This window comes from Brassica rapa, chromosome A03 (assembly GCF_000309985.2).
Source record: "Brassica rapa cultivar Chiifu-401-42 chromosome A03, CAAS_Brap_v3.01, whole genome shotgun sequence".
Lineage (NCBI taxonomy): Eukaryota > Viridiplantae > Streptophyta > Magnoliopsida > Brassicales > Brassicaceae > Brassica > Brassica rapa.
In genome coordinates this window covers 19,602,247-19,626,083 of record NC_024797.2, presented here as the reverse complement: position 1 = coordinate 19,626,083, position 23,837 = coordinate 19,602,247, and the positions used below count along the sequence as shown (strand labels likewise).

Below are 23,837 nucleotides of genomic sequence, written 5' to 3'. Positions count from 1 at the left end.
TGTGTATTGGCTTGAAAAGAAACAGATTTTGCTACATGAGGTCTTGGTTACGGAAGTACATAACTGGTCTTTTGAAAAAAACGTTTGGTGAGTAAAAGGAAACAGAAGACAACTGTGAGATGAAGAAAGCAGCACACAAACAAAGATGTGTTGGAAAAATTGGAATTTTCTATAAGTTTGTGATTTTAGTATACAATATACAACTTCCCCATCAACATAGAAGATAGATATAACAATTGTTATGTGGAGTGGAATGAGTTAGGCTCAAAGAATATAAACTTCAAAAAGTGTTGCGACTTTGCATTACTAAAGGGAGATAGATTTCTTTTCTCTCACTCTCATGATCATGGAGTCAGTATAAGTTTGGTTCTCCACATCTCTGCAATTACCTTGCGTGGTGCAGGATCATCAGGACCTTTGTCTCGTTGCCCCGAGGTGAAGTATAAATTCCCTTCCCAATACCCAACCAGCGTCGTCTTCACACGGTATGGCAACTTCCCAATCACATACCATTTCTGCAGACAATAAAACATAAAACAAAACTCAGCTTACACTTATTAACAGGCTAAAGAAGGTCTTAAGCATGCAGAGACATGTGTTTTTTTTACCATTGTATTCAGGTTAAACTGGAAGATTTCGCCAACGAGAACCATCTTCTTGGTTTCAGGATGCTTCTCTGTCGTCCCTCCAACGATCACAATGGAGTTGTTAACCACCTTCCATGCAAACTCAATATGCGAATCCGGTTTTGGCATAGATGGCATCACTTTCCACTTCATTTCCTCATCCAGCATGTAAACATCACTGAACACCACCTTGAGAACCACCAAGGTGAAGAAGGTAAGGACACACACACACATACAAAACATTCATAAAATAGCAACAATACCTCCAAACGGCGTGAGCATTTGAAGATGGGAGATCCTGGTTTAGCCATGAAATCACCTTCTTGACCACCAATTACAAAAAGCCTGTCATCCACTACTACACATGCTCTACACTCCCCAAAAAAACAATCAAACCTCAGACAAAAAAATGGATGATGAAGCGTGAAGCTATTAAACAAACCTGTGAGGTCCTCCACGAGGGATTGGAATCTCACTTCTCCACTCTTTCTCCAACGCTTTGCCATCTTTAACAGCGATACTCCAGTGTTCAAGTCCTGGTGTATGTCGATTCTCTTTGCTTCCACCCATCACGTGGAGTCTACCTCTCCATAGCTGAGTAGCTGGAGCATACCTGACATGTACATAAAACCTCATCACTCAGTTTCTATCTAACTTGATGATAAACAGAGAATAGCAATCACCTAGGAACTGGTAAGGGAATGAAGTCACTCCACGTATTTGTATCAGTATCAAGCACAAATGTCTTAGCAGTAGGTCCTCTACATTGAGGACCATACTGACCAGTGACGATGTAGATGAATCTCCCATCCGTAACCATCCCTAAATGAGAATGAGCCATCTCTTTAGGCATATCGAATCTTCCTCCCCATGTGTTGTCCACGAAGTTGTATACATCAACATGTGAATGCACCTGAACATTGAAAACATCAACTCGTCATTTGTAGTCTAAACACAGACAAATGCTACTGATGAAAGATCTCTTCTTACGAGATTAATGTTGCCGTAACCAGCAAAGACGTAGAGGAAGTTTCTAATCTGAATCGCAGCTCCGTCTAGACGAGGCACAGGTGCGGCTGACATCTTCTCCCAATGTAGCAGAGGAGCAGGCAGATCTTGGAACGTTGCAGAGAGCTTCCTTTCCCGAAGAGCATTATCATTCTTCTTCTTCTTAGTATCTTTCTCCTGAAAGGTATCCACATAAGCTGATTCATCTAACTGTTCGAGAGATATTTAAAAAAAAAACAGAGAAGATTGAACACTTACATTGGGACTAGGAGGGAGCTTTTCGATGACGGAGGAGGGAAGAGAGATTATGGCGGAGGAGAAGCGATGAGAAGAAGCCCAAAGGAAGTCGGCGACGAGGCCGACGGCTAAAAGAGCGAGGAATGAAGCGAAGACAAGGCGCCCACAGCTCTGCTTTCCCGCTGGCTTCACCATATCTGTGATTCTCTAAATTGGCATCTCCGTGAAGGGTTTCGCGAACTTCGAGCAAAGGTTAAACCTTTTGGATTCAGACGAAGCACAATGGTGTTGGAGGATGCAGAAGAGGTGACGGATCTTGTGATCTCCGAGAGAGGACGCGGTGGGCAAAGCGAGTTTTATTTTCCTCTGTTTTTATATTTACTTTCCGTAATTCAATAACGTTTGGTTTAGTTTGGTTTGGTTTTGGTTTTGGTTTTGGTTTGGTTTTGGTTTGGTTTATTAGTTTTGGGTTTATAATTTTATTTTGGATTTATAAACTGTATTGTATATGTTGGAGTCTTCTGCTTCATGGTTATTTTGGTTCGGTTGGTTCAATCTTGCTTTTCGGTTCAAAATGTCCAAGCCGACAACTACAAGATACAACAAACGCACACTCTATTTCAGGCTTATCGATCGTTCTCACTTATATTCGCCGCCGGCTTCTCTTGCCTCAGTTGAATCCGTCGTTGTCTTCTACTTTCGGGGTAAGAGTTAGCTTGTCTCGATAAAAAGGTTTTCACTTTCTCCATTTCTCACATGTTCGGTTTTCACAAGTTAATGGGGTTTGTGTTAGTTGTGGTTACTCCTTTTCGCGTACATCTCCCTTGTTAGAGTTCAGTTTGGTCTAAAGCCCCGACCTTTTTAGAACAATAGGTTCTGTTTAAAACAGTTTCAGGTTTTGGTGCAGTTTGTTGCTTTTGGGGTTTGTTTCTGGAATGGCTCAGTGTGTGCGGTCAACTCTAAACCCGTCGAGAACCCCCCAGAGCTTTATTAGGACAGTGTCTGCAAAAACCCGAGCTTTTGCATCAGTCTCGTTTCTTAGAACATTGCCCGAGTTCAAGAAGTACCCAGTTATGTCTTGCCAGGGAAAGGCCCAAAGCCAGCAAGAGCAGATACCACCGCCACAATTGTCTCTTGACGATCTAGTCACGAGTAACCGTAAAGGAGAGGTTCTCGGCACAATCAAAGACTCGCTCTCCAACTGTCTTTCAGAGACCAATCTTCTAGAGACTGTTCCTGGTCTCAAATCTAGAATCAAGGGCAAGGTTTGTGGTTGTGTCCTTTGTCTTCTTCCATTGTTATTGTCTACAAAAACCAATGCTGAAACCAAGATTGATTTTGCAGGTCAGAGATATATATGATGCTGGTGATTATCTGGTTCTTGTTACAACTGATCGGTTGAGTGCATTCGACAGGAATCTTGCTTCAATTCCCTTCAAAGGCCAGGTTTGTTTTTTCTCCGTGTTTGCAGCTGTAAGTGTTGCAGACAAGTATTAACTTTGTGCTGCCTAACTTTTCAGGTTCTTAACGAGACCAGCTTGTGGTGGTTCAATAACACACAGCACATAACTCCAAACGCAGTCGTCTCATCTCCTGATAGAAATGTTGTTATTGCAAAGAAATGCTCCGTCTTCCCAATAGAGTTTGTGGGTTAGTGCTTCTCTATGCAGCCTCTGTTTGCTTTAGTTTCTAAACTGTTTTTAATTATAATTTGTTGTTTGGTAGTTAGAGGATATGTGACTGGAAGTACTGACACATCTTTATGGACGGTATACAAGAAAGGTGTTAGGAACTATTGTGGGAATGTCCTCTCTGATGGTACTCTTTCTCCTTTGTTTCCTTCTTCTTCTTCTTCAAGTATGTGCATATGTCAGAAGATACATTAATAAACTGATTCCTAAATTTGCAGGATTAGTGAAAAACCAGAAGCTTCCAGCTAATATACTCACACCAACAACTAAGGCTGAGGATCATGATGTGCCCATCACTCCAAATGAGGTCTAATTAATCTGTTTCCAAAAGTTGTTTAGTTTTGTGCTGCTTCTTATGCAGTGAATGACTCTCTTTTTTTTTTCTTGCAGATAGTTGAAGGTGGATTCATGACTCAAGCTGAGTTTGACGAAGCAAGTATGAAAGCTTTGAGCTTGTTTGAGTTTGGCCAGGTTAGTTACAAAGCCATAGACTGTGATGGTTTTAAAGAACCACATGAAGACCAGATTCTTTGCTTGCTTTCAATATTCAAATCTTGTGCGTTGTTGGAAGGTCTTTTAGATTCTAAGTACATTATGATTTTCTTTCAGCGTGTGGCCAAGGAGCATGGACTGATACTAGTGGACACAAAATATGAGTTTGGAAGAAGTAGCGATGGATCTATCTTATTGATTGATGAGGTTAGTTAATAATAATTTCTCCTTGTTTCCGTATCATCTCTTTTTGAATGCACCCTTGAACACAATCTATTTAACTGCCATATTTGCTGATAAGAATCATCTACTTTTTTATAGATTCATACGCCAGATTCAAGCAGATACTGGCTTGCAGGCTCTTATGAAGAGCGCTTCCAGAAAGGTCTTGAGCCTGAAAATGTTGATAAGGTCGGTGATGTTTCTCCTTTATTGGATTTCTGGAATGCGTTGTTCATCACATGTTCACTCTTTTATTTATTTAAACAGGAGTTCATAAGGCTGTGGTTTAAAGAGAATTGCAATCCATATGAGGACGAGGTATGCTTGCTTACATCTTCAGAATTGGATGAGACACTCTGCTTAATTAGTTGGTGTCTTGTCTGGATCGTTCAAATTTTACAGGTCCTCCCCGCTGCTCCAGCAGAACTTGTAACTGAATTAGCTTGGCGGTATGTTTTTTTATTAATCTGTAAACTCGAATATAAACTTTCTTTAACAAAAACATTGAACGTGTGTATACTGTAAAGACTGTGAGATTAAACATTTGCTGTAGACTAGTAGTATTGGTTTTAAAGAAGTGACTATGGCAGGTACATTTTCTTGTATGAGACAATTACTGGATCAAGAATTGATATTCTTCCTGCACAGGTATGATCATGTTCATCTCAAAGTCTTTACTTCGCATCTTGTGTTTGTGATTTTTGTTACATTTGAGATTAGAAGCGTATTTGATGCGTAGCGTTACCAGCAGGAACCAATACATGACCGTATCTCAAGAAACACAAGCCAAGCACTTTTATCTCTTCGCCGTCAACTTTAATCTTTTTGATATAATGAATGAAGCCAAGGAGACGGATAGCATAACTATGTTTCTTGTTGCAGTTTGTATGTTACATTGTTGTAACGTTTTCCTAATTTATTATGAGCCAAAGAGCTTAAGTTCGAATCGATCAATTTTAACAAAGATTAAAACCAATTGATCGATCGATCAATCTTCTTGGAAAGTGAAGGAAAGACTATCAAACATATCCAAATACTCGAAAAATACTCCAATATTATATTGTTCAGCTTGGATTGGATGGAACGCAAAAAGATCACGAGAACGTGCAGAGATTAAACGCCCGAGACTCAATCCACCAAACATATCGATCTTTCTTTTTTTGTAAATGATATTACGTTTATGAAGCATACATTTTTTTTTTTGTTAAAGCATTGTGAAGCATACATGTGTTAAGACTTAAGATTATCAAATGTTAACGTACTTCTGAAGTTATGGATATACATGCCATTATTATCCAGTTTGTAAATTCGTATACGAGAAGGAAACACATTGTGGAACAATTCTTTATTAAGGAAACACAATGTGAAAGCCAATGTTGATTACACCTTATGTTTGGTATATAAAAGACAATTTGAGAAAGATGGCACATGTACCAAATATACTTTGGGTCAAGAATTCAAGATCAAAATCCTCAAAACTCTACTGACCTTTTATTTTCAGACAATACAAAAATGGCAAAATATTCATTACAAAGTATTGCTGACTTCTACCCCTTTACTTTCTGAGTATGTGAACTCTATACATTTTTTGTTGTGACCAAATTAAAGTCAGATAGTAAGTAGCATTTGAATTGGTAGTATGTCAACAAAAGTACGTAAAGGGAATTCACATGCAACTAAAAAGTATTATCCTTCAAGAAAAATATTATGTTAAATTTTATTCAGTAAATTTGCTAAAATTTACACTTTCTCATTGACTTTTTAGGGTCGCAATATTTATAAGGCCTTTCTGAAATTCAAATATACTAAGACTTTAGTCGTTCTCTAGCGAAAATAACATATTGCAACATGGGAATATACGACAAAACAGTGGATCCTCGGAATATAAAGTCAACTTGGTTGAATATTTCCATGAAACAGAAATGGCCGTCCAAGTCCAAAAAAAAATACTGCATTTTGCTAATCTCGAAGCTCCGCATATCAAATCTAAATCGTTTATTGGATTTGTGGCTTACAGATAACTACGTGTAGTAATCATGATGCACGAGAAGTCTAGTGTGCACTTAGACGTAGTGGAACCAAAATCCCACGAGCGGACTGCAACCACGTTGAGATCGAGGACCAGAAAAAAGTGAAAATTCAGCCACGCGTTGTTAGGGACCACTCATACTATAGAAAATTTGTAATTGCCAAAGTAACTAATTGTGTAAAGTTGGTACTATGCTATCTATTTTGATTAAAAACAAAAATGATACCTTCCGTATACACTATGACTTCTTAACTTAACGTTAGATAAACTAATAATTTAATAGGTTAATATAAAAGAACTCTAATTTCAAAATCCAATTTTAAGTTCAATATATATATATATATATATATCATATGCAAATAGTAATGTTTTTGTTTTTCTTTTCTCATTTTCAATCGTTTTAAAACGATTGAAAATGAGAAAAGAAAAACAAAAACATTACTACTTGCATATGTAATATTACTATTTTCTCATTTTCAATCGTATTATGTAATATTTTTTACTAAATCATCATCTCCTAATTCCCCTAGTGTTGATAGGATTGCTTACCATTCTCATAGCTGCGGATGTTAAAACTTCATCATTATTTTCCATTGTATGCAGTCTTATACTTTTTGGCAGATGCATTTCCTATAGTATTTTGGACTTAAAATAGCCTTGAGTCCAATGAAATCAAGCATGAGATACAAGCCAATGATTTTCTCACACTTGGTTATATAGAAAGAAGAAGCTTGAACACTTAAGAAAGACTTTTGAAACTTCAGGTTTGTGTGATCTAATGGCATTGGTATATAATGGCTGGTTAAGTTGTTAATGATTTTTTTATCTAATAGAGGTGGTTCAGCATGTGAACATATAATGCTGGAGATTATGTTAGGCTGTTTAAAAACATTATCGAAATTCGGCCAGTATATAAAATTCGATCATGTAACGATCAGTAGATAAAGTATTCCGAAAGATAATCATACAAAATTCAAATATAAACTATATATGTGGACTGAATTTCCCAATCAACCAAACTCTTATAATTAATCCAAAATCCAAGGAAACTTGTATAGTTGTATGTAGCAATAAGATATAAAAGCTTTTCAAAGAAATTCTTGACGTTATCTCTCCGAAAGTTTCAGAGAAGCCCCGCCGAACTACTCTCATATTTGTGACTAACCATTTACATGAAGCATGCAGTCTATTTTAGTAAAAATATTAATAATTTTTATAACAATTTCGCATCCTATATATTAGTTTTAGAATTAGGAGCCTAAAGTCAACATTTCATTTCATTTTGCCCACAACGAGACTAAGGGCATCTCTATCCTTATTCTATCTTTTTTTTTAAATGAAATAAAAATGAATATGGAGTACAGAATGTTCTAACCCAACTACATATCTCATTTCATAATAAAATTTACTCCATAAATAGAGTAATCTATTTTTTGTTTGTTCATCACTCCATAATAGAGTGGAAAATGGAGTAAGTTTTGAGCAATTTTATTTCATTTTCACTTTTACTTTATTTTGGAGGAAAAAATAGAGTTATACATTGGAGATGCTCTAACAAACCACACGTTAAATGATTTATTAACTAAAAAAGACATGAAAGTTAATTAATGATTCTATAGTGGAGGATTACTTACCATTATTTTTTGACATTTTTCATACAAACTAAGGAAATAATTAAAGTTCATTTGGGTTTAAAAAGTGTTTCAAGAAAAATTAAAGTTCATTTATGTCTTTAATAATTATATTATTTATTTTTAAAATAAATAAATTTATTTATAATATCAATGCATTTTGTAACAGATATTACTATTAAAATATGTAGAATTTGTGTTAGATTCTAAAATAACAATTATTGTAATAAAACATTAAAATATCATTTTTGTAAAATAAAAGGAGTATGAAATTGTGGATCCAAGACTGTCGCAATTGTTTAAAAAAATGGAGAGCAGATTTTAGTGTTGCATGAAAAATATAAGAAAACCAAAAAGAAAAATCTAATTGTGACCCGTACGCATGAGTATTCGGGATCCCAATCGGGTTTTGGTTTTATCCATTCGAGTTTTGGTTTTTCGGGTTTATCAAAATCAACCACATTCGGGTTATATAAAAGTTCGGTTCGGGACCGGTTCGGGTTTTATCGGATTCGGGTCGGGGTTAGTAAATCTTCAAAGAACCGGTATAACCCATTGTACTTTCGGATTTGGGTCCCAATCGGTTCTTCGGTTTAAAAATACCTTATTTGTACCTATTTTGTAACTAAAAAATAAATGAAATCGGTTCTTCGGATTTTTAATACATGATTTGTACATATTTTAATATCCAAAACATAAGTAAAATCGATTCAAAAAAAAAATATCAAATGTGATCATTCAAAATCAAGCGAAAGATAAACATAGTTAGTGATAGAAAGAAAACCAGATAAATGAAATCATAAAACAAAAACTAAGTTCTCATGAAATGAGAAAAATTATTCAATGAAAACAAAACCAAAATCTAAAAACTTTTTTCAACCGCCACATTCCACCATCAACCTTCATGTAATAGATATTTTTTTAGAAGTTCAATAATATCTTAAAGTATTTGGACCCATATTAAGAATTAAAATCATATTTGGTAGAAGTGCTTTTGTGATTTTAAATGTTTCGGGTTCTATCGGATATCTATTTAGGTCCGGATTCGGTTCGGATAATACCCATAACTCAAAATACCAAAAAACAGAATCCATTCGGTATTTATGTCGGGTTCGGATCGGTTCGGATTCATTTTTATCGGATCGGGTTCGATTCAGATTTTCGGATTCGGTTTATTTTCCCAGCCCTAGTGACCCGTATTGAAACCATCTTCTCTATATAATATTTTACTCTCCTAATCTGAATATCAAAAAGCTATAGTTCCAGATCTCTTAAAATATTATCTGTATAAAATACAGAACTTTAAGAAAAATATCTGAAATCTTTTCTAGTAAGTATTATATTTCCTTTTTGTTTTGTTATTTAAATATAAGAGAAGACTTTATTTGGGGGTCAAAAATATGTGAGATCCGGTCGTTAACTTCAAAGCAATTACTGTTCCACAAAAATAAAATAAAATAAAATAAAAAAGCTGTATGCTTTGCTTACGACTCTTCCTTCCTTCCTTCTTGCACATATTCTCTGTATATAAATCTGCCGTCTTGACAATGAAATATCCATAAGCTTCTTCTTGGATCATTGAGAGAATTCAATGTCGAGCTACAAGCTCAATTACACTGTACTTCCATTACATCTCTCCTTCTTTGTTTAACTCTGTTTCTTCTGCTTTGCGTGTTTTGTCCCTTTGATTTCTCTCTACTGTTTATTTTTCGTCTTAAAGTTTTGATTTTTATGTAAAATCTCACACTCTCTGGGGACTTTTATGATCTCATTTTATTGAGAATTGATTTGGAAATTGAGAATGTGAGAGAGGTTTTTTCTTAGTTTCTCTTCAGCTCACAGTGATGAAACCGTTTCTGGTTATGTCTTTGAATCAGAACATTGTTAACTTTACTCAATTTTCTTGGCAGGATTCTTTTGGAAATGGAGATGTAAACAGTTTGGGAGCAAACCCAGAAAATGGTTCTTCACTTGCTCAATCAGAGAAAGCTGTTGAGGAGCTTCTTACTCAGCAGACTCCTATGCTAGCAACAGATGATCACCTCATTGAGTTTTCAGAGGCTTTGAGAAGTAAGTAAAGCTTTGGATTATTTGTTGTTTTCTTTGTCGTTAGAACTCACTGTTAAGGTTTTATGTAGCTGTTGCAAAGGCTTTAAGGGGATCTGCTGAAGGAAAAGCATTGGCTCAAGCTGAGGCTGCTGAGTGGAAACGAAGATATGAGTTGGAGAGGTCTAAGAACCAAGAGTTGCTTCATAAAGGTTTTAGCATTGAACGATTTACTATAATCCATTCTAAGTTACTTTCAGTAGTTAGTTCTAATAGAGCTTTGGTTTGAATAATATGTATGTCTTTTTCTGGTTTGTATCACAGCACCGTTGAATGGAGTGTGTGCCGATGAATCTAGTAGCAAGGGGATGGATCATTTAGCCAAGTCCCCGCGGCGTCATGGTCAGGAGAATGGGAAGTCAGAAAGGTATCCCTTGGAGCGTATTTGCTCTCATGATCTTCTGCAAGATGGTGGTGAATCTAACAGTCCTAATGGGTGTAACAACAAACTCAAGAGAAAGGTAGTATTATATAATTATCTCTTGTGTCCAGTTTTTGGTTATATTGTCTGTATGCAAGACTTGGCCAGTATACAACATCAGTTTAGATGAATATTTGTTCTTTATGCCTTCGTTAAGTATCTGTTTTAACGCTGATGCAGGCATCATTTAAGCTTTCATGGGGGTGCAAGGGGCAGGCTAATGATCAACACAAGAAAGAAATAGTCTCGTTTGAGAGTGGAAATATCACTACAGCTGACCGCAGCAGTAAACAGGTATAGTTTTATATTCTGACTGTTTTCACTCTCTGAATTTACAACTAACGGCAAAAAAATATATGCTGCAATTTAAACAACTTGTGTGTTTCAGATATCACTGACATGGGAAACCAATCCACAAACTGTGATTATTTTCACTAAACCTAACTCAACTTCTGTGCGAGTTCTTTCTGTTGAAATGGTCAGGTCTGTATATACACTTTTTGCACTAGTTTCGGAAAGAGATCGTTGAGATTAGCTTACACAAACCATAGGATTAGTTTCAGTAGCTCTCTCTGAACTTATGTTGGAAGGCAAAAGTGTTGTTGTTTTAAGATGAAGTAAACATATTTTGTTTCCACTTCAGATGGTTGAGAGAGCACAAAGGATTGAACGTGTACGTGGAGCCACGAGTGAAGGCAGAACTTTTATCAGAGTCAAGTTCCTTCGACTTTGTACAAACTTGGGAAGATGGTAAAAGATATTCTTACATCCATTGCCTGGATGGCTCCAGCTAAACTTTTTGTTAAATGCAGACAAAGAAATTTCACTTCTACACCCAAAGGTTGACCTTGTTATAACTCTTGGTGGGGACGGTACAGTTCTATGGGTAAAAGTCAAACCTCACTTCACATCTCTGTCACTTTTTTTATAATACGATCTAACATGGAACATCTCCATGGTTACAGGCAGCATCCATGTTCAAAGGACCAGTGCCTCCAATTGTTCCATTTTCCATGGGATCTCTTGGATTCATGACTCCTTTCCGTATCCTTTAAAATCTTTTTCTTTCATCAGCTTTTCTTTATAAGCATTATCTATTACTAGAACTTTTATTCTTTAACTCTTATATGATACCACAGACAGCGAACAATACCGAGACTGTCTGGAAGCGGTTTTAAAGGGTCCAATAAGCATTACACTAAGACACAGGTTGCAGTGTCACATCATCAGAGATAAAGCAAGGCATGACTACGAGACAGAGGAGAACACGCTTGTTCTCAACGAAGTCACCATCGACCGTGGGATATCATCTTACCTCACAAACCTCGAATGCTACTGCGACAACTCGTTTGTCACATGTGTGCAAGGCGATGGACTTATACTCTCTACAACATCTGGTAGCACCGCGTACTCGCTTGCAGCTGGAGGGTCAATGGTCCATCCACAGGTTCCAGGGATCTTGTTCACACCGATCTGTCCGCATTCACTGTCTTTCCGGCCACTGATATTACCGGATCACGTGACGGTGAGAGTGCAAGTGCCGTTCAATAGCAGAAGCTCTGCGTGGGTGTCGTTTGATGGGAAAGGTAGGAAACAGCTTGAAGCAGGAGATGCGCTAGTGTGTAGCATTGCACCGTGGCCTGTCTCAACGGCTTGCCAGGTTGAATCAACTCATGACTTCCTACGCAGCATCCATGATGGTCTTCATTGGAACCTTAGAAAGACTCAGTCCTCTGACGGCCCTCGTGACACTTGATTGAACAAACTTGTCTTTTACTCTAAAACCATATACATATAGTCCTGACATCTATCTGTCCATCTGCATGCATATAAATAAAGGAGAGTGATGGGTTCCGCGAGAGAATCTAGTTGTATCCACTGTTGGGTGTAAAGAAAATGTAGTATGTAGCTGTTATGAGCAATAACTATGTTGATGGTGGTGGCTTTGCCTTCTCTGCTTGCAAACTCCATGGCTTTTTCTGCAGCTCCTCCACTGAAATTTTTGATTAATCACTATAGACTAAAAGGCCTTCACAAAAGAAATTAGAGGTCTAATTTGTTAACTTAGTGTTACGATTTGAATGTGTTGATGACCCAAAAAAAAAATAATGTTGTATTGATTATTTCATTTAGAGACTATAGACTAGAACATGGACCCACATGTGGGCTGCACGACAAAAGTATCTAGTCCCCTTTTGCGAGAGAGCCTCTCATGGTTATTCTCAACAAAGATAGAACATGACACGTGGCAACAACCCATTCGCACAAAATCATATTTGGATAGGGAAATAGATAATTTCTCATCAAACTCAACGCTTTCCACAAACTCAAATCACCCCCAAACTTCTTAAAACACATTGACCGATAGCTAACGAGCGAGAGAGGGTAGAATCAGACGTCGAATTCAGTAAACTATCAAGCAATGGCATCGATAACCATGACAGCAACATTCCTCCCAGCCGTCGCTAAGCTTCCGTCAGCCACCAGCGGACGAAGGATGTCCGTGGTCAGAGCCTCGAAGAGCGAGAACACAACCAGCTTAGAAGTCAAGACCAAGGAGGAACAGAGCAGCACCACAATGAGGAGGGATCTCATGTTCACTGCTGCAGCTGCGGCCGTTTGTGCCTTGGCTAAAGCAGCCATGGCGGACGAGGAGGAGCCCAAGCGTGGGACAGAGGCGGCTAAGAAGAAATACGCTCAGGTCTGCGTCACAATGCCTACCGCCAAGATCTGCCGCTACTGATTCAACCATCCACCTTTCATGCCCCCTCTCTCTATCTCTCTTTCTATTGTTCGGTAAATTTTCTCATATTTGGTATGTAATCATATATTTGATCAAAATCTTATAATCTTCAACTAGATTTCGTCTTCTTTTCATTATTATGAAAACTTAAAAGAAGTGAATTACAATAGAGTTTCTGAAAACTAAACCGTCCTAGGTTGTAACACCAGACAAATCCAAACTGAAACTAAAACTACTACCAATTTTATTCAAGCAGAAACCTATCAAGAGGTGACCACAACATTACCTAATCACCTTCAAACGCAGAGCAATGCCTCTCTCATCAAACCTACTCTTAGCAAACACTTTCCCAGTCTCATCTTTAATAGTGCACTCCCCTCCACCAATCTCCACCGAACCTCCCCCTGACGTCAGCTTACTAATACTCAACACGTTTCTGTTGATCCCCGGAACGAAAAGCACGTTCTTGATCACCTTCCTCACTCCCTTCATCGTAATCTTCACATCTCCTTTCCCTTCCGCCATAACAACACTCCCATTAGCCATCCCAACACGAGCTTTGTACGTTCTATCAAGCGTAGCGAAAACCTTCAGATACGGAGTCATGTGGTCCGAAGCAGTCGAGTACACCATCCACATCCCATCATCATATGCAAAATCACCCGTAGTCACAGCCAACATCAAATGCTCAGGCTTCCCGTTCTTCTTAACTGTACAACCTCTCGCACAATCCCCTCCTCTTGCTCCACAAACATGGCACTGTCCGCTCGTGTCGCTGCGGTAACAGTCTTCTTGATTGTGATCGTACTTCTTGCACAAGCCACACCACATCTGCTCAGACTTGGCCTTCGCAAGACTCTTGTGATGCTTCTTCAGCTCTTGAGTCATGTATTCGCCTGGATGATCTCCAAACAACTCAAGAAGCGTTATCAGATCGTTGAGAGTCATATCGGGAAGACTCATGATCTCCTCCAACATCGTCGTGGAATCATCGAACAACCATGACAGAGAGGTCAGCAGCTTGGTGATGACTTCGTCGTCGGACTTGGGATTCCCGTAACGGCGGAACCGTTCGACGATATCCAAAACTCTTTCCAAGTAACTATCCATCGATTCTCCGTCGTACATTGCGAGATCTTCGAACTCCTTCGTTAGCCTAGGGCGATTCGGTGCTTCGTTACCTGATTTGAGGAGATCCCAGAGATCCTTGGCGGAGGCGACGGAGAAGGTGTTGTAGTAAGTGGAAGCTGGGAGAGAGGATTGGAGGATCTTGAGCGCTTTCATGTCGTTGATCGCGCGGTCTCTCCACTCGGCGAGTTCCTTGGGAGTGATCCTCGCGGCTAGCTCTGGGAGCTTCGTTGGATCGAAGGGGACTCCGTTCGTTACGACGTCCCATACTCCGTTCTCCACTAGCTTCTTCTTCGCGATCGGAGCCCATTGTTTGTAGTTTAGGTCATCGGAAAGAGGGATTTGTTTATTCGCCGCCGCCATTGCTGTAACCGTCAGGGTTTTGGGTTTCGATAAATCTTTTTTTTTTTTTTTTAATATTCTCTTGGAGCGAGGAAAGCGATTAATAAACTATTCGACTCAGCTGACACTTTCTATATACGCATGAACCGAAAACCCTAAATTAGATTTTGAAAATCACCAAATGAGCGGGCGTTCGGTTTTGGTTCGATTCTTGGTTTGGTTTAGGCTAAACCGTTTAGCGTAATTAGAGAATGTATACAAGTAGCAGTAGGTCTGGGAGTTCGGATACCCGTTCGGGTTCGGATCGGATTTTTTTCAATTTTGTAACACTTCCTAGGTTCTATTCTAGTAAATTTACAAGTACGGATCGGATTCGGATATAACACTTCGGTTTCGGATCGGTTCGGATATATCCAAAGTAAAATCTAAAATTTAAAAGTAAAACATAAAAAATATATATTTCTTTGTATATAATAGAGTATATAAAGTATTTATTGTTAGATATCATATCCAAATAAATATGAAATTGAATATTTGAAGTACGTATTTATGTTTCAAATATTTATATTATATATTAATTTAGACATTCGGATCAGTTTCTTTGGATATTTTTTGGGTTTTCGGGTTACCCATTCGGTTCAGTTAATAACACTTCGGTATCCTACCAGATTCATTGAGGTATTTTTTACATTTCGGATCGGGTTTTAGGTTCAGATTCGATTTGAATTTCGGGTTAAGGATTTTATGCCCAGTCTTATGTATAAGTATTCGGTCAGTTCCTTCAGACGCGTTTTAATTTCATATGATAAAATTCAATATACTTCTTGAATCGGGTTGATACGGAGTTTTCAAATCGGGTTGGGTTCCTGTACAATTGGGGTGAGTGTTTAATTTAGGTGGTTTTATCCGGTTAAGCAAGTGATGATCAACAACAGTTAGTGATGTGTTTCGACAATAATGCAACCAAAGCAGTAGTTGATAAATGTAAAATGTACCAAGATACATGTAATGAATTAGCATCAGTAACTGTTTAACTTATCTGTAAATTAAGATGTGAGTAATGAATTGAGACTTGAGAGAAGCATGAGTTTTCCTTCAACCGTTGAGTATGGGTGACTTAATAGATGCTGCTATAGTGCTATGTAACCGAAAGCATACATACGGTTCTCAAGTTTATGAACAGTTTTTTCGTCTTAACAGGAGGAGACTCTTGAACTTTCTATACAATCTTGTGTACTATAATCGCCTTCTGAAAAAAAAGGAAAGAGAGCCAAAGTTACAACAATGAGTGTAATTATAGATACATATTCATCAACTCAGTTTAAAGGCACTTGTAAGTTGTAACGATTATGAACTGTTATCAAATGCCTAAGAGCAGTATCCTGAACGACAGCAAGAACACCAGGTACACCTGCTGACCTGCAGTAATCATCTGTTAGCTTTATTCAGGAGAAAAACATTAATGTTGTATCACAGACTAGCTAACTTTTTGGCGCAATATCCAACGAGGTCACAACAAAACCCCCATGTTTGAACTGCCAAGAAATAACACATTTCTGCATCCTTTTCACTACAAAGGTCAACGACATGCTGGTAAAAGATGTAGGAGACATCATCTTCCTTCCTTTCCCACAAGGCGTGATCAAACAAGAAACTCACTTCCACAAAACCTTGGATAACGATTAGATCAACCATCTTTGCCTTAGTAATAGAAGAACTGAAGAAGGCTTATAAAAGGCTTAACTTGGTTGCATCTCTTTTTCTTATTTAAAATTTTTTAGAGCACTATTTTCAATAGCATTTCACAGAGTATTTAAATATTAAAAATCTTTAAAAATGAAAAAAGATAGTAAGATACTTTCTTTTTAACAAAACTTTAAAATACGAAAACTATAATAGCATATATCGCTATCTAATTGATTTAGATTTTTCTTTTGACTAAACGATTTTTTATTATTTTGATTTCATTATTTTATATATATCTGAGATATTTAAAGGAATATTCCAATAGAATATCTCATTCATTAAAGGTATTTTGTATTCCTAAATCCTTTTTTTATAACATCATTCCTAAATCCCTTATATTAAACTATAAATGTCAGTAAAAATCAATCTTGCATTTTCGAATTTTTTTTATATATTTAAATGGTTTATAGTTTTATAGTCTATAATCTTATGGAACCGTGCTAATCTGTGTATAACTCAACCGGTTATGCGGCCTGATTTCAACACTTCGACCGGGTTACAGAAAATCAGTTTTTTTTTGTCATAAACAAAAAAAAAAACACTTTGGATCTGTAAAAGAAGAAAAAAAAACGAAAAAAAAAAAAACACTCTCCGTCTTGTCTCGAAAGAAGAGAGAGAGAGAGATGAAGAAGTCGGCCGGAACCGAGAAGAAGAGGGTTAAACGATCATCCGATGCTCCACCTAAGGTTCGCTCTCTTCTCTCATTGCTTTGCTAAATCAAAATTCCAAATAAAAACTTGTTCTATGCTTACGTAACCTTTGCTTTTGATCTGCTTCGATGAACCTACGATTATATGAAAATTAAGGTCTCTTGTTCGTCACTATATTAATGTGCAGACACATGTATATGTTCCTTGTCTGAATGTCAAACACTGTTTTGTTTTTGTTTTTTTGTTAGAAGAATGGTGTGACGAAGGATTTGTTTCAGTTGTTTGCTGAGAAAGTTAGAGACAACAAGGGGCTGGAATCAAGATGGGCTGTTATGGAGCAAGCGCGAGTTGAGTACTTCAGAGGGAAAGATTTCGTGGGCTTCGTGAAGAATCACCCTGAGTGTAAAGAGGTTCTTGAAGAAGATAGTGACCTCGACGCTGAAGATATCGCTAATGTGTTGTTGGGGAAGAACCTTTTGGTGAGATGTGATCGTGTTACTAAAACCCTTCGTCCAGGGAAGAAAAAGCTCTCTACTTGGCCTGCTCATCTTGAGATTTTCCGTGTAAGTTGGTTCATATGCTAAGAGTATGATCCTATAAAAAAGTGCCTGTGTTTGACTCGAGAGATGGCTTCTAGAGACAATTGCTAGTGAATATGTTGTCTCATCTTAGCTAAGATATGCATTCAGTAGCTCAAATGTATCAGCGTTTGATTTCTTTTTGTTGTTTCTGATGCAGGATGATCAAGCTTTCTCTGAGACTGATGCGTTTTTTGCATGGACGTTTGAGAAACGGCATCCACTCTGGCAAACACTTTTGTCCTTCTTCTGGCCTGTATTGACTCTCGCTATCTGTTTGTTTCCTGTGTACCCACACCGTTGCAAACTCATTGTTCTCTACTCGTGTGCTGGCATTCTTTTGATGATTCTCTCTTTGCTTTTCGGTAAGCTCTACATGTATAATCTGCTTTTGCTTTTCTTTTGTTTTTGAGTGTGCTCTTTCACTCTGATGACTCTGTTATTGGTTCTAAATCTCGTTGATGACACTGTTTAGTTAATTGCCACTCATAGCACTGCTAGACTTGTTGACTGCTGATGTGATATATAGTTTTAAATTGGTTTATACTGAAATTAGGCTTTCTTCATTACCATGAATGTTGCAGTGAGAGCAGTTGCTTTTGGTGCTATGTGGATTCTTTTTGGAAAGCGTGTCTGGTTCTTCCCCAACATTCTTGCAGAGGAAGCCACATTGAAGGAACTATTCCGTTTCTGGCCAAAGAAAGACGAGGAAGAACCTCCCAAGTGGACGTCTCGGCTTTTCTACACGGTTGTAGCTGTTGTTGTTGTCATGCTGCTCAGGCGCCACGCTCCTGATGAGGCTGCTCGTGCCAGGTATATTAACTTAAACCAAGATAACAATAATTGAAGTGATTCCCTCTCCTCAAGAGAAGATTGTTTTCTCTAAGTTATATATGAGTTCTCTGGTTGGCTTGTGATGATTTTTTGTGCATACAGGTATCAAAGAAGGATGTCAAACATCATTGATGACGTCCTTGAGTGGTCACCGAAGCTAGCACTCTCTGGTTTAATGGAGAATCAGCCACCTGTGAACATCACAGAGGCGGCTAACAACTCCTCAGATGCAGCAAGTTCAGACCATACTGAAGAGGTTGACCTAGACGAAACTCAAGGCGAGGAGGAAGCTGAAGACTTGACCAACTCTGATATAAAAACATAAAAAAGTATAGAAATGTTCATTGTAGCAATAAGTCAGCCTATGTGACCAAGACTAGGTAAAGCCCTTACAAGAAAGTCTTTAAAGGTTTTGTAGTACTACATTACTCCTTTTTTTTTCCATTTTAGCACACTGGAATTTAGTTATTAATCACATATTTTTGGATTCAAAACTTTAAGTCTCTTACTAAACCCAAAGGGTGTTGACTAAGAAGCATTCTAACAAAAGCACAATAGTATTTGTACAAAACAAGAAAGAAGACTGAGAAAACTCTTTAATGGCTGCTAACACATAAGCCAACAAAGATAGAGCCAAGAATGATTTGCCTGCCAGAGAGGTTACTTGATAGCTAAAAGAGGTTGAGAAGGATGGTTTGAGGAAATGTTGTTCCACTGCTGCCCTGAACAGTCTGCTTCTTCCCTTCTCTTATAAGCTGAGCTCTGCATCTCCTCGGACTGATGTGTTCTATACTCATCACTACAACCTTCAGGTTGATCAGAATTAGATGAAGTTGGGGACTCGGTAGTCTTTTCTCCATCTTTTTGCTGTGAAGCTTTGGTGTTCGTCTTCTTTGCAAACCGTCCTCCAGTACCCCTAGGCCTCCTCATAGCATGCTGTTGCCGAGATTCATGTAGATAAGGCTGTGGAGAAACACACAGAAAAATGATGCAATGAGCAGTGGTGATGTGTTCACAATTATATCGGAGCTGCCATGAAACTAATTAGCTTTTTTTATCAACCTTTCTGGATTTGATTAGCTTCTTCTCTAGCTCAGCCTTGGCGCGTGCCTGCCTTCGCCTCATAATCGCCTGGTACTGTTTAGCGTTCACGTAAACTGGCTCTTGTGCCACCTCAGGAGGCAGTTGCATTCTTGAATGAGGCATCCCACCGTATGGAACATAAGTCTGATAGGGAATGTGATAACTTATCAGTAAATCGCATGGAAAGAATGATTTCTCGCAAATAGTTTGTTTATTTAGTCAAAAATAACTTGCACAATCCTCACACCATGAACACTTTTAACGCAATCTTAAACATGCTAGACTTCAAAGCACCTACGAACATTGGAAAAAAATAAAGTAATATACCAAGGGATAGGCTCCCATCATTCCAGCATAATATGAATCCTGGTATGGATTTGAGGATGCCCATCCCTGCATGATTATTAATAACCAAATAAAGAATATCGTAAGTAACATATTGAAAATTATCAGTTAGATAATAGATATGTGTTGGGAAAATTACAACAGTGTGGCTAACAAGTTGAGGGTGAGGAGGTGGTGTACTGCCAGTATGCACAAGTTCTTGACTTTTTTCACTGTAATCTCCAGCTGCATATCGAGACACAGTAACAAAGCTAGCTAAAAGAAAACAAATTTTGTAATAAGCACCGAGGGAAGACAAGTCAACTGCACCTGACTGTTGGGGAGAAGTTGTGACTTGTGACTCCTTGTTACCATTTTCATCTCGGTTAGATGGTGACTTGGACCCATTTGATGACTTATCTCCAGCTTCTTCCACGAAAGAGTTTGCATTACAGGCAGCAGCAGCACGTAGCCAAGGGTTTAAACTGTTGATGGATGTATGATGATGAGCCTCTGAAACGATCTGATTCCCACTTTCAGATTTTGACTGCATGTCTTCAGTTTCCTGCTCTGAGATTACAACTGTATCGGTCAAAAGGCAATAAGATTCAGCAATTTCAAAACTACAAGAAAAGATTCAGTAACGAGTAAACAAAGCAAAACCCAGAAACACTCAGTGATTGAATTCACCAAATCAGATAGAAATTTCAAAACTTTTGAAACAAAACTGAGAGGAGACAGAACAGAGCTCATGCAAGGTGATGATACTCGGTAAGCTTAACCATACCATTCAGGGAAAGAACGAGTAGAGACCGTCACGGAAGGCGTCTACGGTGATGGAAGGAGACGCTTCCGCTTGGAAGATGAACGATCTGAGCAAGTTTTCAGTCAGAGGAAGACGAAGAAAACCATTTTTTTTTATGGAATTGAATTGAATTTAATTATTTTATTTGTTGGTTTGATCGTCGCAGGAAGTATGAGTTTTTGTTCTGTTTTGGATTTTGGCTGCCACGTGCTCGCCACGTGAACGCGGCAACATAAATACTTTTGACTTTATTTTTATGGAGATTTTTTTTTTTGTTTTTGAACAATGGAGAGATATTAAATAGGATAAATTCGATTCTGATAGTTGTTTTTGAGCCTACAACAGGCTTCAGAAGCCCTATATCACAAGGCCTGTTTTTTTTTATTTCACAGCATCTCAAACATTTGTTGTCCAAAAACCAAAAAAGCTTGAAAAAAAGAATAACTATTTACATTTTAACACTAGTAATTTATATTTTAACACTAGTAACTAGATTATGGCATCCCCCATACATTTATCTAACTCAACAAGTTCTCATTTACATCACATGTATACATATGACATTTCAAACTTGGCCAGTTCATTGTAATATGTATAGTTTTAAGCATATTTCAATTGTTGAGTGATGGGGAGATCACACTCGCCTAAATAAATTGTGTACATGGCATGCTTCTCTTAATATGTGGGATTGTCTTATCGTGGTTACCTAGTTATTTATCGTTATGTTGTTGTTAGTTGTGCAGACTACTTATTCCTATTCGTGTCTACTCTAGATCACTACCACAAGTTCAAGAGCGGTTAATATGGAATCTCTCCTCCTAACCATTAAGTCTTTACAATTACCTCATTGTGTTTCTATTAGTGTGGCAACATTATCAGAAAACGAAAACCTACAATTGAATTACTTAAATTTTAGATTATTTGTCTGAGGGCCCAAGCTCCAGTACACTATTAATGGTCTCGGATCATAAAGCTCAAATCTAGTTAGTGAATTTAGGGTCATTACTACAACAAAAATCATAAACAATAGTATAGGACAATGATAACATATACTACGTAGGAAAAATAATTTGTATCTTAAAACAGTGATATACAAATTAAAAAAATTGTTGTGAAACATAAAAATAAATAAGTAGAATAAGGGAAAAAAATAAATTAACTATAAAATTTGAACAACAATTTTTAATCACGAAAGTGGCCAATTAGTCAAGTATAAATCAGAAACATATTTAGCTATGTGACTGGACTTTTATAGAATTGCAAAATCATTCTATTATTGTACCGGTTATCAATTAAAATCACAATCATCATGTTTGGTGTTCTTTGTTCTTTCTGTCAAATCTTTCTTCTTCTTTCTTGAGATAAGTTAATCAATTAGTTTTTTTTTCTAAAATTATCTGGCCTTCTTAAGTTTCTTATTTTCTGCATTACTCGATATACTTTTGTTTAAATTATATTTTATGTTTGGTACATGTCTGATACAATTCAAACTATAGTTATAAGTTTTTTTTATTACCTTGACCCTAATATGGATATGTAACCCAATTAGTCAATAATGAATTATCATTTCTGCGGAAAGGATGGTCTTTTTAGATGATCAAATAAAGATGTGATTCTTACTTTTTGTAAGAAATTATGGAAGAAAAAAGAAAGATAAAATGATGAGAAAGGCTGCACGAGTCACTTCATTGGATTCCCTTGGCAGATGTTATCCTCTGGCTCGACACTGTGGCCATCCCCACTAACTCTTCACATATTTCTCGTCCCTTTGCTTTCACTAAATTTAAAAACATATCTATATATTTTTAATTAGTGGAATAATACAAAAAACTATTAATGAAGTGTAAAAAAGAAATCTGAACTTAATTAGGGAGAAAACTGGATTAAAAATTGTTCGAAACCTTATAATATAACACATCTAATTTTTTATATACATACATATAAATATTATAAAAAAAAATTTTGAACATTAAGTTAACATATTTGTAACTAACCAAAAAACCAATCGAGCTTATCAATGTGGTGGATTTAATTAATGATACCTTCGCATATTATTTTGCATATCCAATAACAGGGGAATATACTAGAAACTACTTTCTATTATTTTTATTTATAATAATACAAAGTGTATGCATACATGCATATGCATTTAAAAAATTTCTGGCGGTGCTGAATTGCTGATAAATAGTTTGAGAATCACAATTTCAGCAGTGTAAAAATGTTACTAAAGGTGATCGCTGTTGTCTTAACGTTGTTGGGACGTGTAAACTCATGTGTGATGTTCCGCCTAGAGGCTAGAAAGTGACGGTTTCTGTGGTTTCTGTCTATCAAACGAATGATGAAAGTGAACAAAATTCAAGCGAAGAACTATACGTACGTTAGGTGAACGGAACGGAAAAAATCGACAAAGCTAGTAGGCACAGAACCTAAAGTCATTAGCAACCTAACACATAGCACTTAAAAAAAGGGAATCAAGAAAAGTATAATTTAATTATAGATTAAGTCGTAGTAGATTTTGATAATGAGTAATTCTTGGGTTCACCTCCTAAGGTGAACCTCTAGGTTCACCAACCAATAGAATTTCATTATTTCAAATTTGATATCTTCTAAAAAAGGAAACAAAATATTGTCAAGTTATATTATGTTTTTAAAATAAAAAGGTAAAAAAAATAATAGTTACAAAAAAAAAGTTTTTTTAAAAAAAATATTGTTAACGTCGTCAGCAAAATACTAAACCCTAAATCCTAATCCCTAAACCCTAAATTCTAATCCCTAAACCCTAAATCCGAAACCCTAAACCCTTGGATAAATCCTAAACCCTTGGGTAAATCCTAAACCCTTGGATAAATCATAAACTCTAAATCAAAAACACTGAACACAAAAATCATAAACCCTTGAATGTTTTAGCGTTTAGGGATTAGGATTTAGGGTTTCGGATTTAGGGTTTAGGGATTAGAATTTAGGGTTTAGGGATTAGGATTTAGGGTTTAGTATTTTGCTGACGACGTTAACAATATTTAAAAAAAAAAACTTTTTTTTGTAACTATTATTTTTTTTACCTTTTTATTTTAAAAACATAATATAACTTGACAATATTTTGTTTCCTTTTTTAGAAGATATCAAATTTGAAATAATGAAATC

The 23,837-nt window shown here is 37.0% G+C and overlaps 7 protein-coding genes across 21 annotated transcripts; 4 read left to right on the top strand and 3 right to left on the bottom strand.

Moving 5' to 3' along the window:
* Positions 1–144: 144 nt before the first annotated feature.
* LOC103859887 (kelch repeat-containing protein At3g27220) lies at positions 145–2,238 on the bottom strand. Its single transcript, XM_009137480.3, has 7 exons — positions 1,893–2,238; positions 1,617–1,811; positions 1,310–1,539; positions 1,069–1,239; positions 890–995; positions 609–815; positions 145–515 (listed from the first exon to the last, which is right to left on the bottom strand). The coding sequence occupies exons 1-7, from the start codon at positions 2,064–2,066 to the stop codon at positions 345–347; spliced, it is 1,254 nt and encodes a 417-aa protein (XP_009135728.1). The 5' UTR covers positions 2,067–2,238; the 3' UTR covers positions 145–344.
* A 188-nt stretch (positions 2,239–2,426) lies between these two features.
* Positions 2,427–5,252, top strand: LOC103859886 (phosphoribosylaminoimidazole-succinocarboxamide synthase, chloroplastic). 7 transcript variants are annotated; one of them, XM_033288018.1, is made up of 14 exons: positions 2,454–2,575; positions 2,779–3,136; positions 3,216–3,317; positions 3,392–3,521; positions 3,597–3,689; positions 3,781–3,869; positions 3,953–4,033; positions 4,172–4,261; positions 4,376–4,465; positions 4,544–4,594; positions 4,679–4,725; positions 4,867–4,924; positions 5,028–5,096; positions 5,148–5,252. In XM_033288018.1, the coding sequence occupies exons 2-13, from the start codon at positions 2,807–2,809 to the stop codon at positions 5,094–5,096; spliced, it is 1,230 nt and encodes a 409-aa protein (XP_033143909.1). In that variant the 5' UTR covers positions 2,454–2,575; positions 2,779–2,806; the 3' UTR covers positions 5,148–5,252. The 7 variants fall into 7 exon arrangements, with proteins under 7 accessions (XP_033143905.1, XP_033143909.1, XP_033143907.1 ...); XM_033288016.1 differs by having other exon boundaries at positions 5,025–5,096; XM_033288014.1 differs by having other exon boundaries at positions 2,427–2,603; positions 5,025–5,252.
* Positions 5,253–9,321: 4,069 nt separating this feature from the next.
* Positions 9,322–12,479, top strand: LOC103859885 (NAD(H) kinase 1). The gene is made up of 10 exons (XM_009137475.3): positions 9,322–9,554; positions 9,847–10,006; positions 10,075–10,194; positions 10,307–10,503; positions 10,644–10,757; positions 10,852–10,946; positions 11,107–11,213; positions 11,276–11,349; positions 11,429–11,507; positions 11,603–12,479. Exons 1-10 carry the CDS (start codon positions 9,528–9,530, stop codon positions 12,217–12,219), a joined length of 1,590 nt encoding a protein of 529 aa, XP_009135723.2. The 5' UTR covers positions 9,322–9,527; the 3' UTR covers positions 12,220–12,479.
* Positions 12,480–12,785: 306 nt separating this feature from the next.
* LOC103859882 (photosystem II 5 kDa protein, chloroplastic) lies at positions 12,786–13,340 on the top strand. The gene has a single exon (XM_009137473.3). It carries the CDS (start codon positions 12,886–12,888, stop codon positions 13,204–13,206), a length of 321 nt encoding a protein of 106 aa, XP_009135721.1. The 5' UTR covers positions 12,786–12,885; the 3' UTR covers positions 13,207–13,340.
* Positions 13,341–13,488: 148 nt separating this feature from the next.
* Positions 13,489–14,697, bottom strand: LOC103859884. Its single transcript, XM_009137474.3, has one exon. The coding sequence runs from the start codon at positions 14,695–14,697 to the stop codon at positions 13,489–13,491; it is 1,209 nt and encodes a 402-aa protein (XP_009135722.1).
* A 1,293-nt stretch (positions 14,698–15,990) lies between these two features.
* On the top strand, positions 15,991–18,978 carry LOC103859879. Of its 2 annotated transcripts, none has more exons than XM_009137466.3 (5): positions 15,991–17,108; positions 17,324–17,635; positions 17,811–18,015; positions 18,235–18,463; positions 18,587–18,978. In XM_009137466.3, the coding sequence occupies exons 1-5, from the start codon at positions 17,046–17,048 to the stop codon at positions 18,807–18,809; spliced, it is 1,032 nt and encodes a 343-aa protein (XP_009135714.2). In that variant the 5' UTR covers positions 15,991–17,045; the 3' UTR covers positions 18,810–18,978. The 2 variants fall into 2 exon arrangements, with proteins under 2 accessions (XP_009135714.2, XP_009135713.2); XM_009137465.3 differs by having other exon boundaries at positions 15,998–17,108; positions 17,321–17,635.
* Positions 18,893–23,309, bottom strand: LOC103859880 (nuclear transcription factor Y subunit A-9). Of its 8 annotated transcripts, none has more exons than XM_009137470.3 (6): positions 20,679–21,096; positions 20,222–20,473; positions 20,052–20,137; positions 19,895–19,960; positions 19,547–19,711; positions 18,893–19,447 (listed from the first exon to the last, which is right to left on the bottom strand). In XM_009137470.3, exons 2-6 carry the CDS (start codon positions 20,442–20,444, stop codon positions 19,145–19,147), a joined length of 843 nt encoding a protein of 280 aa, XP_009135718.1. In that variant the 5' UTR covers positions 20,445–20,473; positions 20,679–21,096; the 3' UTR covers positions 18,893–19,144. The 8 variants fall into 8 exon arrangements, with proteins under 8 accessions (XP_009135718.1, XP_033142904.1, XP_033142901.1 ...); XM_033287013.1 differs by having other exon boundaries at positions 18,945–19,447; positions 20,055–20,137; positions 20,222–20,456; positions 20,679–21,567; XM_009137469.3 differs by having other exon boundaries at positions 19,145–19,447; positions 20,222–20,456; positions 20,679–21,342.
* Positions 23,310–23,837: the final 528 nt, after the last annotated feature.

Bases quoted from the DNA above. Each gene is read 5' to 3' on its own strand.
- LOC103859886 (XM_033288014.1), top strand. From the start codon at position 2,807: ATGGCTCAGTGTGTGCGGTCAACTCTAAACCCGTCGAGAACCCCCCAG. The intron at 3,137-3,215 runs GTTTGTGGTTGT...TTGATTTTGCAG, and splicing joins AATCTAGAATCAAGGGCAAG to GTCAGAGATATATATGATGC. The intron at 3,318-3,391 runs GTTTGTTTTTTC...CTAACTTTTCAG, and splicing joins CAATTCCCTTCAAAGGCCAG to GTTCTTAACGAGACCAGCTT.
- LOC103859885 (XM_009137475.3), top strand. From the start codon at position 9,528: ATGTCGAGCTACAAGCTCAATTACACT. The intron at 10,504-10,643 runs GTAGTATTATAT...ACGCTGATGCAG, and splicing joins ACAACAAACTCAAGAGAAAG to GCATCATTTAAGCTTTCATG. The intron at 11,350-11,428 runs GTAAAAGTCAAA...CCATGGTTACAG, and splicing joins GGGACGGTACAGTTCTATGG to GCAGCATCCATGTTCAAAGG.
- LOC103859884 (XM_009137474.3), bottom strand. From the start codon at position 14,697: ATGGCGGCGGCGAATAAACAAATCCCTCTTTCCGATGACCTAAACTAC.
- LOC103859879 (XM_009137465.3), top strand. From the start codon at position 17,046: ATGAAGAAGTCGGCCGGAACCGAGAAGAAGAGGGTTAAACGATCATCC. The intron at 17,109-17,320 runs GTTCGCTCTCTT...TTTTTTTGTTAG, and splicing joins CATCCGATGCTCCACCTAAG to AAGAATGGTGTGACGAAGGA. The intron at 18,016-18,234 runs GTAAGCTCTACA...TGAATGTTGCAG, and splicing joins GATTCTCTCTTTGCTTTTCG to TGAGAGCAGTTGCTTTTGGT.
- LOC103859882 (XM_009137473.3), top strand. From the start codon at position 12,886: ATGGCATCGATAACCATGACAGCAACATTCCTCCCAGCCGTCGCTAAG.
- LOC103859880 (XM_033287009.1), bottom strand. The intron at 19,712-19,894 runs GTATATTACTTT...ATTCCCTATCAG, and splicing joins TGATGGGAGCCTATCCCTTG to ACTTATGTTCCATACGGTGG. The intron at 19,448-19,546 runs GTTGATAAAAAA...GTTTCTCCACAG, and splicing joins AGCTAATCAAATCCAGAAAG to CCTTATCTACATGAATCTCG.
- LOC103859887 (XM_009137480.3), bottom strand. From the start codon at position 2,066: ATGGTGAAGCCAGCGGGAAAGCAGAGCTGTGGGCGCCTTGTCTTCGCT. The intron at 1,540-1,616 runs GTAAGAAGAGAT...TTCAATGTTCAG, and splicing joins GTTACGGCAACATTAATCTC to GTGCATTCACATGTTGATGT. The intron at 516-608 runs GTAAAAAAAACA...TATTGTCTGCAG, and splicing joins AGTTTAACCTGAATACAATG to AAATGGTATGTGATTGGGAA.